Source organism: Periplaneta americana, chromosome 1 (genome assembly GCF_040183065.1).
Source record: "Periplaneta americana isolate PAMFEO1 chromosome 1, P.americana_PAMFEO1_priV1, whole genome shotgun sequence".
Taxonomy (NCBI): Eukaryota; Metazoa; Arthropoda; class Insecta; order Blattodea; family Blattidae; genus Periplaneta; species Periplaneta americana.
This window is the reverse complement of record NC_091117.1, coordinates 115,312,217-115,327,309: the sequence shown is the minus strand read 5'-3', so window position 1 is coordinate 115,327,309 and position 15,093 is coordinate 115,312,217. Positions and strand designations below refer to the sequence as shown.

Sequence of the window (15,093 nt, the reverse complement as noted above, 5' to 3'; positions counted from 1 at the left end):
GCTGGAATTTGATCGATACCTGGAGACTTATAATTTTTCAAATTTTCTATCGCAATTTCGACTTCAGAAAGTGTGGGTTCAGGTATAAGTGGCTCAGCAGTTTGTATTTCAATTTCGTCCCGATCATTCTATTTGGCCTGTGTATATTTAGTAGTTGACGAAAATAGTTTTTCCATCTGTTCAGGATTGAATGAGAGTCTGCAAGCAAGTCACCATTCTCATCTTTGATCAAGTTTACCCTTGCCTGATATCCATTCCTGAATTCCTCTCTGCCCTTACATAAATCTCTAAAGTTTTTATTTTTACAATTTGTCTCTACCTTATTCAGTTTTCCTTTAAGTAATCTCTCTTTTTATTCCTAAGTGTACGATTTGCTTCCCGTCCTTTATTGCAATAATTATCTCTATTCGCCTCAACTGGATCCTGTAAGAATTTCAATTTTGCCAGTTTCGTTCTTTCTACTACCATGCAACACTCTTCATCAAACCACGGTTTCTTTTTCTTAGTTTCATAATAACTTATGCTCTGTTCAGCTGCAATTTTGTTATTATCTCGGATATTTTCCCACGCGCTATTAACATCTAACTTCCTCAACTTCGTCGGAACTTGCTAATACGGCAAGCCTATTTGAAATTTCGACCTGATAATGTTGCTTAGTTTCCTCGTCCTATAATTTCGGAATATTGAATCTTCTAATATTAACTTGTTGCTCTCTCGCTTGGCTACTGATAGTCTTTCTCTTAATTCTCCAATTACCAAATAATGGTCAGAATTACAGTCTGCCCCCCCCCCCCTGAAGGTTCGAATGTTTACTATACTAGAATGTTTTCTTTTATCTATCAAGATGTGATCTATCTGGTTATGTGTCAATCCATCTGGAGAAGTCCAAGTATATTAATTTATGTATATGCTTATGGGGGAATGTTGTTCTTTTGACAATTAAATTTTTTGATATGGCAAAGTTGACTAACCTAACTCCATTATGATTACTAGTTACGTATAGACTCTCTTTTCAAATAGTCAGTTTAAAAATATCCTCCCGTCCTACTTTAGCATTGAAATTCTCCAATAGAATTTTCATGTGATATCTAGGTAACTGATCAAAATTTTGTTCCATTTCCTCATAGAAGCTATCCTTTATATGGTCGTCTTTCTCTTCATTATTATTATTATTATTATTATTATTATTATTATTATTATTATTATTATTATTATTATTATGTAAGATCATTGTTTATAGATACACGTATTTTCCGTAACGCGAAGAAAATCTGTGTTGCAAACACAGATATTTTGCATGATTCGGACAAGGAACAAGCCGTATCGGAATCGAGTTGCTGCTGCAGATTTGTTGACATTTGTTCGTGATTACCAGGGAAAGGATTTATATGTAAATACATATTTACTTATAAAGCTAATATAATTTATATTTTGCATTATCTTTATGTTTCACAATGTGTAGGGTTGAAAAATCCTACTTTTCGTTAATTTCCATATATTTTCCATATTTCATATAAAACAGTCCATATTATATTAGGTTTAACAATAAAACAAAACAAAATTCCATTAACTTTTAAAAATACATTTCAACAATAGAGATTTAAACACATGTTCAGTAATCCCTTTAACATCAGAGTTATTTGAAAATTAGCAGTCCTATCAACAATGGGAAAGTAAGTTACAAAACTGTATTAATTTAATTTAAAATTTTTAACAGACTTCAGTTGTGCAGCTCAACAGTTAAATGCCAGTCAGAGTACACATAGGTTCAGTTTTGTAAATCATACTATAAAGACGGTAAATATGCCAAAAGTACGTCATTCAGTCAATTTAAAATCAAAACTAACAAGTTACATTTCAGAATTTAAAGAAGATGGTTTATCAACTGACAATAAAATATTATTTTGTAATTTGTGTCAGTGTGCAGTATCATCTACACAAAAGTTCCTGGTGCAACAACACATTACAACTAGTAAACATCAGGCCAACAAACAACTAAATTCCAAGCAGAGACAATTGTTTTTAACACAACCAACAACATCGAATGTAAGATCTGAGTTTAACATCGACCTGTGCCGTTCTCTCATCTCTGCTGATATTCCTCTCTACAAACTAAAGAATAAGGTCTTCAGGGAATTCCTTGAAAAATATACTCAACATACAATCCCGGATGAGTCAACACTTAGGAAGACGTATGCTCCATCCATCTACGATGAGACAATACAGAAGATAAGAGATGAAATTAAAGATAGTTCAATTTGGGTTTCCATTGATGAGACTCCCGACAAAGAAGGTAGACTTGTTGGTAATGTAGTTATCGGTTTGTTAAGTGAACAATATTCTGAACGAATTCTTTTACATTGTGATGTTCTAGAAAAGTGCAATAACAAAACTATAGTTAAACTGTTCAACGAAGCTATGGGTATCCTGTGGCCAAAGGGTATTATGTACGATAATGTGTTATTCTTTATTAGCGATGCTGCCCCTTATATGGTCAAAGCTGGACAAGCATTATCTGTTGTATATCCTAAATTGACTCATTTTACTTGTGTGGCGCATGCATTTCATCGTGTGGCAGAAGTGGTCAGAGACAATTTCCCTAAAGTAGATTTGTTGATTTCATCAGTGAAAAAAGTATTTCTCAAAGCTCCCAGTAGAGTTAACGTGTTGAAAGAAATGTACCCTGAAATTCCATTGCCACCAAAGCCAATTTTAACTAGATGGGGTACATGGCTAGAAGCAGTTGAATATTATGCCGAACATATAGACTCTATTAACAATGTTCTCCTTGCATTGGACTCTGAAGATGCAGTCTCAATTGATACTGCGAAAACAGTTACCTGTGACATAAGTGTGAAGAATGACTTAGCTCACATTCAGCATACATTTTCATGCATCATAAAAACGCTCAAAAGTCTCCAAAATAGGCACCTTTCACTATCTGAAAGTTTTGAAATTATAAATAGTACTGTGGAACAACTGAATCGTGGTAGAGGTAAAGTTGCAGATGCAGTAAGAGCTAAGGTGGACACTGTACTTTCAAAAAACCCTGGATATGAAGAACTACAAAAGGTTGTTGCTGTGATGAGTGGTGAATCAACAGTGAAGATTAACTTGGACTTATCCCCAGCAGACATTGTGAAATTGAATTATGTACCAGTTACTTCTTGTGACGTCGAACGCTCTTTTAGTCAGTATAAATCTATCCTCAGAGACAATAGAAGAAGATTCACTTTTCAGCACTTGAAAGAAATGTTTGTAACCTATTGTTATGGTAACAGACAATAAAAATTGTGTTTTGTTGAAACTACATTGGAAGATAAGGTACGTCCATTATATTTTTTGTTTAGTTTGATTAAAATGTACCAATATTTAACGTACATAGTCATTTTTTTATAATTTTAAGTCCATATTTAATTCCATATTTTGGTAAAAATCCATATTTAATTCCATATTTTGGTAAAAATAACTACATATATATTTACATATTTCATATATTTTTAGTCCATATAAATCCGTTCCCTGGTGATTACATTACAGACTTACCTATTTACATGCAGAATGCGCGAGTCACTCACTCGAGTTAGATCATGCGTCTCCTTTATGGATGTAATATTTTGAATGGACGCATGTAATAAATACTTACTCACCATAAAAGTTCTGCTCTTTTTCCTCTAAGTATGTTGCAAAAACGTATAATCAAAATTTCTTTGAAAATGCGACTGGATTATCCAACAAATCTGATGCATTTCGAATTGAATGTTTTTAGAATTGACCAAATTTATAAATACTTACTCTTTAATGAAATTCTATCATAATAATAGAATGAATTTTGTAGCTCAGCCACATGATCATAATACAAGACGAAATGAAATTCTTAAATTAGTTGAATCTAAATGTTTCACATGTGCTGCTTTACTACACAGTACAAATTATGGTCCACGTCTATATAATTCGATAATAAAATTTCATCCATATTTAAGCAATGAAATTTTCAGATCCATAACTAAAAAAATTATATGACACACTTCCCTGTATTTATATTATGTAGCATGTATTGTAAAATAAGTTTATTTCTATACTAAGTATATTTTTACTATATTATCTTGGTTACTATATTAACGTGACCTGTACTAATTATACTACTAATAATAATTTAATATTATTCCGTCAATCTCAACATCGTCTCTTTTTTCACTCAGATATTACTAGTATTATTATTTACTAATTTTATTATCATCTTTATGTGACCTTTTTCCGTAAGTATTTTGTCTACAAAGTATGTATATCTATGTAACGGAACTGTCCCCGAACACGAGCTTTGCTCTTTCGGGGTATTTTAATGTAACGTTTATATATATATATATATATATGTTATTATTAAATAAATCTAAATCTAAAAAATCTAATAATTAACAGCGACTTAGTCTTAATAATAGATAAATAGATAAAGTCGTTTAACTGTGAATGGCTTGTGTTGTTCTGGGCTGGTAAAAGCCATGCTCTTCATGAAATAAGTTGTATGAAAAGGAGTATTCCTCATGATCGCTTTGACATGATAGCCTAATAGCCGATGTTTACAGGTGATCGCATAACTGGTGCTTGTTATGTTTTCGTTCTAATGTTATTATTATTATTATTATTATTATTATTATTATTATTATTATTATTATTATTATTACTATTACTATTACTATTAATTTTCTGCCCAAGGGTCGGACTTTCACTGCAAAACCTAGCATTTTCCAATCTTTTCTATTTTCTGCCTTGCTCTTAGACTCCGCATATGACCCATATATCTTAATGTCGTGTATCATGTTATATCTTCTTCTGTCCCGAACTCTTCTCCCGTTCACCATTCCTTTCAATGCATTCTTCAGCTTCTTCTCAGTCAGTGACGCAGCTAATTCCTTTTTTCTTTCGCTGTTCAGTTGCAGCATTCTTCTTTCTTCATCCACTCTTTACAGCACATCTTCATTTCTTCTTCTTCTTCTTGTTCTTCTTCCTTTTTCCTGATTATTATTATTATTATTATTATTATTATTATTATTATTATTATTATTATTATTATTACTATTAGAAAGGATATCCCCTAGTATGCGCTCTCTCATTGTCAAACATAACGTAACACGTTTAGTTCAAATATTTCGCCGATACGGCTAAACGTTTGGTAGCACAATAATTATGATGCAGACATAGATATTTATATAGCTAACTCTCTCTATTTTGAGTTATCTTACCGGTTATTGTGTCTTTTTCTCTTCTTCTTCTTTCATTAGGATCAAATCCTGTTGGTTTTCAATTGGTGACGCTATTCCCCGAGGCAGGTGACGAGTTTTCCAGCCATCTTTTCGGAGCTCGTCCCAGCGGTCTGGTGATGTCAGGTTTTTCCTTCATGGCGATTTTAGGTAGACGATCATTTTGCATCCTCAAAGTATGATCTCTCCATTTTTTGTCCTCTTTTTAACCCACTTAGTAACATCTTGTATTCCACATTTGTTTCGAATTTCTTCATTTGTTTTCCTGTCATATAGTCTATAACCTGAAATACTTCGTAATATTCGCATTTCTACTGTTGTCATCATTTGTTGAGTCGTTTTTGTTTCTGCCCTTGTTTCTGTAGCATATTTTAGTATCGGTCTCACACATGTTTTATATATCCTAATTTTACTTTCAACATTCATATTTTTATTTCTCCAAATTATGTCCTTCAAGAAACCCGATATAATTGATGCTTTTCTTCCTTGTTCCTTTACTTCTTCTATTAAATTTTTATTTCTGTGATTTTTGATCCAAGGTAATTAAAGGTCATTACTTTTTCTTTACTTTTGTTATAATACAGCCAGTTTACATCTAAGTGGTTGTTTTGAGATTGTTAGTGATTTTGTAGCTGTTATTTCGAATTTGTACAGCATCCTCTGTAGATCAGCTTCATTTTCTGCCAATAGGACTACATCGTCTGCGAAACATATTATTTGTATGTCTTCCTCTCCTAATCTAGAACCCCTGTTTGCTTTCTTGGTTTCTTTTATTATTTCATCCATGATGACACTAACAGAATGGGACTAAGGCTAGATCCTTGTCTAATTCCTGTCTCTAGTGGTTTCTTTCTGTCAGCTGATCATTTATTCTAATTTTTGTGGTGGTGTTCGTGTTTAATTCCTTAATGATTTTTATTACATTATTTTTTACCCTTTTTTCTTGTAATATTCTTACCACATCATTCATTTTTACTCTATCCAATGCTTGTTTTAAATTGATAAAGCAAAATACGCAGGTTTATTATGTTCGATAGCTTTTTCGGCAATCTGTCTCAAGATAAAGATTGCATCAATCGTCGACCTATTCTGTCGAAAACCTTGTTGCTCCTCACTTATTCCAAGTTCCGTGATTTCCTTGGTCATTATTTTAGTTAATAATTTTTGTATTGTATTCATAAGGCATATCCCTCAGTAGTTTTGGAGGTCTGCCTTTTCTCCCTTTTTAAATATAGGGATAGTTATACTTTCTTTCCACTGTTGTGGTATCTCTTTCTTCGTGTAGATTTTCTTGAAAAGTTCATATATTTCTGTTATCAGCGGCTGTCCTCCATGTTTTACCATACACCAGGAGATTTTCTATTTTTCAATTTCCCAATTGTTTCTTGAATAAGTTGTATAGGTATAGGTGTAATTATTTCATAATCATTTTCAACCAGCGGTATCTCTGGTTCGTCATTTTCATTATAACTTATAGTTTCTTAAAATGTGTTATCCATTGTTTTGGTTTGATTGATGGTACTTGAATATATTCGTTAATTTGTTTCCTTCTATTCCTTGACATAGTCCACATTCTTCTTTGTTCCCCATATAGATCTTTCTCCGCATCTTTTGAGTACTTTTCCCAATAATCCTTCTTTATTGCTGTCACTTTGTCATTGATTTTATTTTTTTTTTTTATTTGTATTCCTCATATGTTTTTGTTCAATTTTTATATTCTAAATATATTTGTCTCTTTTCTTCTGTTAAGGTTTTAACTTCTTCACAAAACCAAGGTTTCATTAATCTTCTTTTATTATTTATATTGATCTTTCTTTTTCCAATCGCTTCTTCTGCAGCGTGTATTACATTTTCTTTTAGCTTCATCCATGCAATTTCTATATTATCTTCTTGCATAATTTTATTTTTCTCTATTTTATCCTTTAGTCTGCTTTGGTACAGATGTTTTGTTGTTTCATCAGAAAAGGATTCCACATTAAATTTTCCGATGTATTCAGGTGGTTTTTGTTTCTATATTTGCATAATATCCCTGACTTTTGCTAATACGAGGTTGTGCTGAGTTCCAATATTTGCCGAGCTTAAAACTCTCATATCTAAATTTTTTGTGGTGGAATATTCTTATTCGTAATAACATAGTCAATCGTGCTTTTTTTGTCCCCTAGTGTTCTCCAAAGTATATTTATGCTGTGGTTTATATGGAAAGTATGTGTTATTAATTCATAATTCATTGTATGCACATAACTGAGTCAGCATTTCGCCCTTTTCGTTTTTTATATCTTCATTGTGCTTATTCTTCACATCGGGTATAACATTATTGCCTACACTGGCATTAAAATCTCCTAAGATGTATACATCTTCTTTTGAGTTTATTTTATCCGCTAGATGTTGTAATTCTTGATAAAAATTTTCTCTTTCTAGCTTTGGTTTATTAATGTCCGGTGCATATACACTAATAAAGTGTGCTATTTCATTTCTTATAGTTTTCATACTTACATGGACTAACCTATCATTTACATAGTCAAGTTCTGTAATATTCTTTTCCAGCCTTTTATGAATTAAAACTCCCACTCCAGAAGCAGCTCTTTCGTTTTTGTTTTTTTCCACTGTATACAAGTATTTAATCGTCGTATGGGGTGTTTCCTTTATCTTTCTTCTTAGTCTCTGCTAAAGCACATATATCTATTTTATGTTTAAGTTCTATTACCATTTCTTGATCTTTGTTGTGTATGGATGTAATATTCCAGGATCCTATGCATAACATCTTTTTTTTTTACTTCCAAGATCGTTTCGTTTTTCTTGCCGTCTCGTCAACTTGAAATCTATAAGGTTCATCCGAGGCACCAATATTTCTCCGAGTTGTTCTGTATGGTTGTGAAACTTGGACTGTCATATTGAGAGAGGAATAAAAGTTAAGGGTGTTCGAGAATTAGGCTTTTAGGAAAGTATGTGGGATTAAGAGGGATGAAGTTACAGAAGAATGGAGAAATTTACACACTACTGTTACACACAATGGTTCGTAAGTTAGTTTAACAGATGCTCTTGTTTGTGTGTTGCAGCGTCGATGCCAGGCGAGGTACCGCCTCCCTATATGAACACCAACCACGCGCCCCCCGTAGGCGGCGGGGTCGGTGGCGTGTTCCCTCAGAACGGCTACGCGCGGCCCCCCATGCAGCCGCTACAACCCCCGGGCAACAACACGACCATCGTGGTGCGCGATCACCACGGCTGCGGCGCTGGAGACTTTACGACGGGGGTGGTGATGGGGGCGGCGCTCAGCAACTGGGGTCACGGCTGGGGTTGGGGCGGGGGCTGGGGGTGGGGAGGCGGCCTGGGTGGCTACGGCTTCGGCCACGGCGGCGGCTTCTACAATAACGACACGGACATCCACATCAATAACCACTACGACGTCAACAACACCGTCATCAACAATGAGGTCACCGCCAACACCACGGCCACCAACGAGTTGACGTACGTGCACGACGACTACGGCGACTTGGGGTTCGATGACGGGGACTACGGCATGGACTGCGGTGGGGACTTTGGCTTCTAGGAGACTCGAAACATACGAACACCAAACAAACGGATTTCTCAGTTCTCTGAGACACCACAATTCACCAACAGAGAGGAAGTGACAAGTCACTAAAATTTATAAACCTATTTTTTACGCGAATTGTTTATAATCGTAAAGGTTTGTAGCAAGCAAAACTAATTAAGTATAGCAGACGTACTTGAACTGGATTTTTGGAATCATGTTCTCCGCGGATAGAAGAGTTTCACTCATTATTTTCTTTTGATATAAACACCTCCACAAAAATTCCATTATCACCAGAAGTGTTACAGTAACTCCTACCTTGATATTTCTGTGGCCATAATATTACCACATACCTTCAGGAATTAGTTCCACCTAATTCCGTCTTTACTTTTCTAACAAGAAAACCTTCCTCCACATGAGGTTGAAATCTCATTTGAAAGTATACAGAGGGGTAAATACTGTAAATGAATAATGGTCTAAAACTATAGCTGCCAATACAAATAAACAGTGCATTTAAAGTACAGCGTAAAATATATGCCTTCAAATGGTATTTGGGCCACCTTTATATATTTCGTTATCTAGGACAAGACAGATGAATAACACCTTAGATTAAAGAAGAAGAAACTCGGGCTAATAGACATTAATTAGGTAGATGTTCACTATAAACTTGATTCTCGTTACATGCTTGACAGGAATTCTCCACCCTTCCCGGCAATATAAATCCAGTACGACATGGAAGATCGGAAATATATTGGTCATAGGCCTATTTGGTTCATTTGTGAAGATAATAGAAAATGTGATTAATCACATAGAGTTGCAATGGGCACGTGTATTCCAAGAATCTAAAAAAAAATATATATCCATATACACATTTCAAACTGCTTTGGAAAGCCGTTGTTGTGACTTCAAGTTCGTATTGGCTATTCATATTTTTGTTTATCAGTTCATCACAGCACCTTCCTGCGTGCGACTTTTCAAGTGAGGATTCGACCAGAGAGTTTTGGAAGATACCCCTGTGAGAATTATGAACATTCATAAACATGGAAGTCCCACCGTATATTTACTTCACGACTCAAGATCATCGCTTAAGGCAATACAGATCAGGCCTTACAGAAAGAACATAAGTTGTCACTTCTCTCTCTGGAATCGAACCCGAGTCCTGGATATTTAGCTAAAATCGCTAAATTAAAGAGGAAGCAGTATGGCCACACTTATCATAATGAATTTTTTAAGAACATAAGAAATTTCAGCTAAAGTTCTTATTTTATTTGCCTTTTATGTTGGGGTTATCTCCTGGAAAAGATAGAGTAGTGAATCGTTTCATTCTCCTGTCCCCATTAATGTGTTACGCTCTCTCGCTCGGAAGAAAAATAATTTGAAAGTCAAAAGAACTCAATAGACTAGAAAGCTCTTATAACTGCCACAAATACGCATAAAATATACAGAGAGATGTATGCAGACCACGTACAACTGTTCACAAAATCTTTACAGAGCTCTCTTTCCGCCCAAAGAAAAGATTGCATCCTTTACATGCGCAGAAATCCTCTTTGTTGCATAAAATGAATGAGTATATTAGGTTCACAAATAAAGATGTAGATAAAAGGTGTTTGTACCGATGTTAAAAACAAAATATGCTGAGTGTTCTGCATGACTTGTCGTATGAAAGAGAAACATTAGTTTGTAGTGTTTGTAAAAGTGTTGAAATATATGTTCTTGTGTTTTTTCTCAATGTCACAAATAGACACTCAGGAATAATAATACATTTAAACACTATATTAGCAAGTATTAGAACGTACTAGCTAATGGTGTCGAATATAATTTGGGAAAGGGTTGGAAATAAAACTGTCACTTCCTCTCTGCTAAAGTTACGTTATAAAAAGTCAGTATTCCACTTCTCAATACCGGTCACGTAGACAGCTTCAAGGCGCTTAGAGTGACTGCCTATAATATTCAGCGCTCCGAGTTATTGTGTTACAAGTTTAGAAATAAAAATAGTCACGGAGAAATAAAAACTATTTTTCCAAAGAATGAATGACGCAACATTTTATATGTGACTAACAAGAGCCGTGGAGAATAAAATTGGTTGCGCGAATTTTGTATCCCTTTAAAACTCTGTTAAATCCAGTGCGCCGGAAGGTAGTCGTCACCGCAGGTCTAGGAACCACAAAATGACTACAAATGAAGTTTTTATGCAACCGTTGAATGGGCTCATTAGTATGCGTCCCGTGTAAGGGAGGTGTTCCTTACAAGAAACTGACAAATATCTAAAAGTGGAAAGCTCTAGCAATGAAATTTGTAACACGTGTGACGCGATTTGTTGAACACAACAAAAAATACTTTCGGATAACGAAAAGTCGAGTGTTCTACAAGAAAAACTTATTCTTTTAATCCTAAGATAACAATAAAAAATATCTTCATTGTCGAAATGTGTTGTAGACTAAGTGGAACAGAAGTTTGACGTCGTGTTTGAGTGTTTTTGTGTGTGACGTCCATTTCCTCAATTACTAGAAACAGAACAAGACAAAGACAATAAAACCAGAGCTATCCAACGCCTCTCAATCAGTGCTTACAACAGTAGTCTGTTGGAGGAGTCTTTCCTAACTTGAAAGACAATTAACATCTGTCAGACCTGCATACGGAAGGTAAGGATCTTTAGCCTGATTAAACGTAATGTAGACTACTTTAGTTTTCATTAATATAACGATTTTCAGTGTTAATGTCATGTAAATCTTCAATTGTTGTGAAATTTTAAGAAGTTATTTATTAAAATAAATATAGTTTCTGTTTATTATTTTATTTATGACTTTATTTCTTTCTAATGTACAGTGTGTCCGCAGAAACATTCCGACGTTATAAACTGCTATAATTCTGTCACTATGTGTTTTACGAAATTCATACCGGTGTCATTAGAAAGAACAACTAAAAGAATTTCAGAAAATGCGTATTTGTTGGATAATTGTTGACCGAAACAACAAATGGCAGCATAAGAAGAAAGAAGAAAACGCAGTTTCCACTATTTCGCTTATTATTAAGGCTTTGTTGGATATAAGCAAATAGTGTTAAATGATCTGAATGTAAAATTTTTAAGTTTGCGTGAATTCTGCAGCATTTAGAAGGTTATTTAGGTTATGGCGAATCCACAGGAACGTAGTTGGTGTGTATTGGCATATCATAGTACTCGGAGTGTAGTAAGAGCACAGCGTGCTTTCAGATGGAATTTTCATCATGAGGCAAAACGATTCTGAAGTGGTATAGAGATTTTGTAGAGCATGGATGCGTATGTGAAAAAGGAAACGGCCTGTCAGTGCGGAAACTGTAGAACAGGTGTGGGAGGCGTTTGTACATAGTTCTTGAAAGTCTTGCGTAGAGCTAGTCTGCAGTTAAACATATCTAAATCCACCGTTTCCAAGGTCCTACGTTCTCGTCTGCGATTTCACCCCTGCGAACTGTAATTAGTACATGAGTTGAAACCTGATGACCATGCAAACGACGTGTTTTTATGAAAATTTTTTATACTATTGGCGGATGATGAAGACCTTTCAGCCATATTCGTTTTAGTGACGAAGCAATGTTCCACGTCAATGTAAAAGTAAAGAAGCACAATGTTAGGATTTGGGAGAGCGACAATCCACATTTCATTTTGGAGGTTGAATGTAACTCCCCTAAGCTAAATGTGTTTTGTGCCATTTCGAAACGGAAAGTGTATGGCCCATTTTTCTTTCAAGAGAACACTGTCGCCGGTATGAGTTATCTTGATATGCTTACTGAGTAGCTGATTCCACAATTGGAAGAAGAAGGCAACGAATTTCTTTTCCAACAAGATGGAGCATCTCCTTATGGCATCTTGATGACGGAATGTTCTAAATCAGCAACTTGCATGAAGATGGAATGGGCGCCCTAGGCGCAGCTGGGGTCCGAGGTCGCCTGACTTGACCGTTTGTGACTTCTTTTTATGGGGTCACATAAGGAATCTTGTCTATATACCTCCACTACTTCAAAATCTGCAAGAGCTCCAACTTCGTATCACTGCCGCCATTGAGTCCATTCCTATAGATATGTTGGAACGTGTGTGACATGAGTGGGAATATCGCCTTGATGTCTGCAGCGTGACACGTGGAGCACACATCGAGTGTCTTTGAGGTATGTATAAACATTTTTCAGTTTCTATTTCTAATGATACCAGTTTCGTATAAATCCGGCAACTGACAGCGACGCTATAGCGGTTTATAACCCCGGAATGTTTCTGCGGACACACTGTAGTTTACTCGCTCGTCTATTACTTTTCATGTAGCATTTGAATATGTGCACTATTATTGGTTATTTATTAATTTAATTTGTTTAGCAATTCAATTTATACATTTATTGTAAATGTGTATGTACTGTATTTATTTATTTTCAGTGAAACATTATCTTTGAATCAATGTTGTACTTCAAAGGTAATAGATATGTTACAGCAACAGTCAGAAACAGTCCCAAAGAGTGATAATTTCAAACTGTTACCTCTTGCATGGAAGATTAAATAACAGTAGCCGGGTGGGAGGACGGAGGACTGAATGTAATTAATAGGCCTTAGGTTATTTCATATGGTAATATTTTTCACTTCCATAAACAAACCAGACACAAGAGGAAAGATTAATCATGGAGTCAAACATTACAGTCCTTTATCATCAACATTATTTAATATCGGTCTAAATGATATTTAAAAATGGAATCAAATTTACAGGTACATGAAACTGACATAACAAAAATAAGTACAGTCCTGTTAGAAAACAACCCGGTTTTGATAACCAATTCAGAGAACAATTCACAAAGGACTGATTACACATACATTGCAAAATATAGTAAACAAATTTTTATGAGATATCATCAAAATAATGAAATTTTTAGACCAAGTAAAATGCGCAGTAAAATTAGTATAGAAGAAAAACATACGGAAAAAGTAAGTATAACGTTTTGTTTGCTAGACAGTTGTATACGAACATTACAAAGAAGTTTAAAAAAAAATTCGACTCTCACACACAATCTTATGTATGTTGAATACTATTAGAAAATTTAATAACCCTAATAATGATAGACAACAAACAATACATTATCTCTCCTAGATCTGCTGTTTGGACTTTCAAACAACAAAGTAAAGGCTGAAATTATTTGAAATAATATTCTTCAGAAAACAGCAGGTTACTCACTTTTGAACGAGAAGATATATGAAGAAATTTTAGAGCAGTGTAATAAGTAGATCAAATAATTGAATTCTGAAAGTTTCAAGATTTAGGTAATAAAAATTAATACTGAGAATAATGACACAGTATAATCCAGACGGAAAGGAACAATCTTTTTAAACAGCTACTGGATAAAGCCAAATCGGATATACTAAAACCAAAATAATTGTTATCGTCTTAATGAGACATGTACGCCTGTACTTAAAGAGCTGATGCAAAGTCCAACCCAACACATCGGAAACCTAAAACTCATTTCTTGATTTAGTTTTAAAGTCTGTAATATTCGACAAAACCTTTTTCACGCAGATAAGTATTTGGGTATACGAAAAAAAACTTAGTAAATTGAAAAATAAACTCAAACATTTTGCGGAATAAATTTTACATCGAATTACACAGTGCACATGCTGGAAAATGATGAAATTGACGATATATTATGGGAAATGTAACTCGAGAGTTGTGGTTACTACTCATAGCGATAAATAATACACATAATAACATAATAATAATAATAATAATAATAATAATAATAATAATAATAATAATAATAATAATAATAAATAAATAAATTGTTCACACATACGCTATTGCCTATATGTTTAATGTCGTTAAATAAAGGATATAAAAACAGAAGACCTTATTCTAACGAAATGTTCGTATAAGCCTATTTTTGAAGAATTTAATAACAGATGTAGAAATAAACTTCAGAATTTTATAAATCTATGATCTCGTCTTTTGCAGTGAAAATCTATATAATTCAATTTTAACTACATTCACAATTCTGAATCCACATTTTCGTCTCTTGGGGTAAAATGCAATATAATTCAACGTTAAATTATGTCCTTTAGAAGTATATAGAAGTTTATATATTGATGGGCTATTGAAGTGAAGTAAATAATAAGTAAAAACGAACTTACGTTTTCATGTTGGTGTGCTGGTAGTAGGATTCTCAGGCGTGTATGGTTAGGCACGTACTGATATGAATGTAATGTTCACAATGAATTTTGTTAATGTACACTTAACGGCAAAAAGAATGGGCCGACTCTTGGTCGATAGAAATGCTAAGTTCTATCGCGCGGCTCACTCG

General features: G+C 34.3%; 1 protein-coding gene across 1 annotated transcript in view; it reads left to right on the top strand.

The window, feature by feature from the left end:
- LOC138700063 (uncharacterized) overlaps positions 1-15,093 on the top strand; it is a 1,616,191-nt gene that overhangs the window by 1,278,544 nt on the left and 322,554 nt on the right. The window contains exon 5 of the mRNA XM_069826368.1: positions 8,315-11,432. Within this exon, the coding sequence (XP_069682469.1) occupies positions 8,315-8,808 (494 nt within the window). The 3' untranslated portion in view covers positions 8,809-11,432. The remainder of the gene's footprint in view (positions 1-8,314; positions 11,433-15,093) is intronic.